This window comes from Chanodichthys erythropterus, chromosome 17 (genome assembly GCF_024489055.1).
Source record: "Chanodichthys erythropterus isolate Z2021 chromosome 17, ASM2448905v1, whole genome shotgun sequence".
Classification (NCBI taxonomy): domain Eukaryota; kingdom Metazoa; phylum Chordata; class Actinopteri; order Cypriniformes; family Xenocyprididae; genus Chanodichthys; species Chanodichthys erythropterus.
The window spans coordinates 37,812,420-37,815,456 of record NC_090237.1 but is presented as its reverse complement, the minus strand read 5'-3'; the positions used below and the strand labels follow the sequence as shown (position 1 = coordinate 37,815,456).

At 37.0% G+C, this 3,037-nt stretch overlaps 1 protein-coding gene across 1 annotated transcript; it reads right to left on the bottom strand.

Annotated features, from left to right (window-relative positions):
• Positions 1-271: 271 nt before the first annotated feature.
• LOC137004260 (olfactory receptor 52K1-like) lies at positions 272-2,680 on the bottom strand. The gene is made up of 2 exons (XM_067364445.1): positions 2,667-2,680; positions 272-1,226 (listed from the first exon to the last, which is right to left on the bottom strand). The coding sequence occupies exons 1-2, from the start codon at positions 2,678-2,680 to the stop codon at positions 272-274; spliced, it is 969 nt and encodes a 322-aa protein (XP_067220546.1).
• Between the last annotated feature and the right edge of the window lie 357 nt (positions 2,681-3,037).

The following is a 3,037-nucleotide window of genomic DNA, read 5'->3' as shown; positions in this document are numbered from 1 at the left end:
TTGAATAACATTATGAAAACTGTTTGTGTGTAGTCATATTGTGTTTGTCTATAATTATGAAAAAAAAAAAAAAAAATGCTTTTGGTAAGAGTATGGCCTTTTTGCAACTTGTTGCTAACGTTCACACTTTCAGAAGGTTTTACAAAATGACAATACATTGATAATAGTATAGGTTAACAAAGCGTAAATGGATATGCTTTTCATATATGCTTTATGTATGTTACAATAGCTTATTTTCACTTTGTAATATCCATTCATTTATAATAGCAACTCACTTATTTAAAAAAGGCAAAACCTTTCCATTCTTTATAAACTTTTGAAATGTTTGCCTTATTTCTTTTGTTCTCCATCCATAGATTATTGGGTTAAAACAACTTGGAAACAGAATGTATATGATGCTCATAAATATACGGTTGCTGGGAGAAACATTATTTCTTATTCTGTATGACAAAAATGCAATCAAGGCAGAAGTCAAACTAAGTGTCATAACAATGATGTGAGTAATGCAGGTATTAATGGCCTTCAAATGAGCCTTACCAGATCTAAACACAGAGGTGAAAATCACAACATAAGAAACAGTAATGAGAATAAAGTCTGCAGTTGGGATCAGAAAAGCAGAGAGAAGTCCTACAATATTATTAACAGATATATCTCCACATGCTAACTGAACCAATGCCATGTGCTCACATAAACAGTGATCAATAGTATTTCTACAAAAAGACAGTTTGCCTGCTAGAGAGACCATGATGACAATCAGGAATCCATTTCTGATTAAGGGAAGAAAAACAAATTTTAAAAAATTACCAATTTCCATGTATTTATGATAATAAAGAGGTTTGCAAATTGCAAAGTAACGGTCCAGTGCCATCCACAAAAGCAAAGTGGACTGAAATGCTCCAACAAAATGAATGCCAAACATTTGTATCAAACAAACAGTCAGAGATATCCCACTCCAATTAAATAAAAAGCTAAGAAGCATATTAGGTACAAAAAATACTGGCAAGATCAAGTCTAACACTGCCATAACACCTATTAGTACATACATAGGAGAATGCAAAGACTTTTGAGATTTTATTAAATATATGAGAATAGAATTTGCTGTGATAGACAATAAAAACATCAGGAAGAAAGGGATAAATAAAAAAGGCCTCCATTCTCCTAGGCTGTAGAAACCAATCAGTTTAAAGTCTGTGAAAGAAATATTTTCTGCAGGAAGGTCCTTCATGCTGAATAAAACTCTTTCACACACCGTATTCTACAAATAATGCTGCTAAAACTGAGGTAACAAATATAGCACTGTCCAGTGAAGCCAAATCATTGTTAATGCCACTGCTAATGCCAAAAAATGACAAAATGCCTCTGATAAAATGCCTTGTCTTATACTTTAGAGAGCAATAAAAGCTTGGCACATATCATGGGCTCTAAATATACTGTCTTATACTCCCTTGAGTCTGTGAGCTACTCCCGTAGAGGAATGGAGCTCATTTCATTTTACTAAAACTGACATACACATTAAAAGTGACATATTTAAGGTGACAGTTAAGTACAAATTTTACTGCAATTATGGATGGGTGCGCTACAAATAATGCGAAGTTCAGGCAGTAGCCTAACGGGGAATTATGATAATAAAGTGACATTCATATTTCTTTATATTTATTTGTATTATTATTACAAATTTTATTAGATAAACAGAAACACTACACATCAGTTAAAAACTGTGGTGCATGTAATTGTGGAACATGTATTTCATGTATTTAACACTGAACATTAACATTACATTGAAGGTTGAAATAGCCTGTGTGACCTTCTGTACTTCGGCTGCACGATTGTGCTAATTTAATGTCCTGATTTAATGTGCTGTGTAACGTTTTTCTTCCCACTGTGACCTTTGTGTCTTTAGGAATTCCAAAATGACCCTTGGAGGGGGTTGGGAATGGAAAGCAAATGTCTTTGTTCATTTTAAAATATCTTTGGATATTTTCAATCTTACACAACCTAGTTGAACACCACTTAGCAGGGGCATCAACAACGGTAGTAATAGTGACATGACATATTTGAAACCACCTACAATGTCAGTTCACGTTGTAGATATGAGGCCACATCGCGATGCGAGCGAGGAGACATTCAAAACACAGAACTGACCAGAGTGCCCAGTGAGAGGTGATCAGTCTCCTTGTGCCACTAGAAATTCTCATCGACAGTGCATTATGAATGAATATGAAGGTGCCATGCCGTAATAGCAGTATAGCTACTTAAAAAAGGGAGGGCAAGTACTCTTGTCCAAGTACTCTTGCAAGGCCACTGACGGGGCTGTCTGATCATAAAGAGATACATTTCAGGCAAACTGATATAATCCAGCTGCACAGTGAAACAATATGCCAAAGAGGGGCGTGGCCAAAAAGCCTCTCAGACATCCAATGGCTGCTCAGCCGTCTTTCCCTGCACAGACGGTGCGAAAAGGGAATTTCCACTATGGCGGCATTTTAATGCCATTAATGATCGAGCGCACAACTGATGCTTGCGCGCGCATTAAATCACTTCCGCGAGAGGATAACAGATCTGCAAGCGAGGAAACGGGAGCCCGCGAGCTCATTTTAAACCCCCGCGCGCGCATGACATCTCTTCTGCGCGCAGATCAAGCCCTCGCGTGCTCGGACAAGACTCACTGCACGCGCGTCATCATTCCCCACACTCGCGCTCAATCTTCTATTTCGCTCGCGCGAACACTTTTGATTTTTGTCAGTCGTGGGGCGGGACTTTACTTATTTCATTGAAACCTGAAATCTCATTGGTCAACTCAGTTTTTCCGGAAGTCTGTTGTGACTGGACGCCTGTTATAGAGCGATTAGACATGGCTTCATCAACAGACCAGATGAAAGTGAGTAAAACTTTATTTATTGATTGATTGATTGCATTATTATTATATGTCCTTACCAGATACTATATTAACTTGATTTATTATTATTTTTGTGTAACATGGAAAAATATAACACAAATTATATTTGCTGTAATTAACCACTACCTCCACTAAACAGTA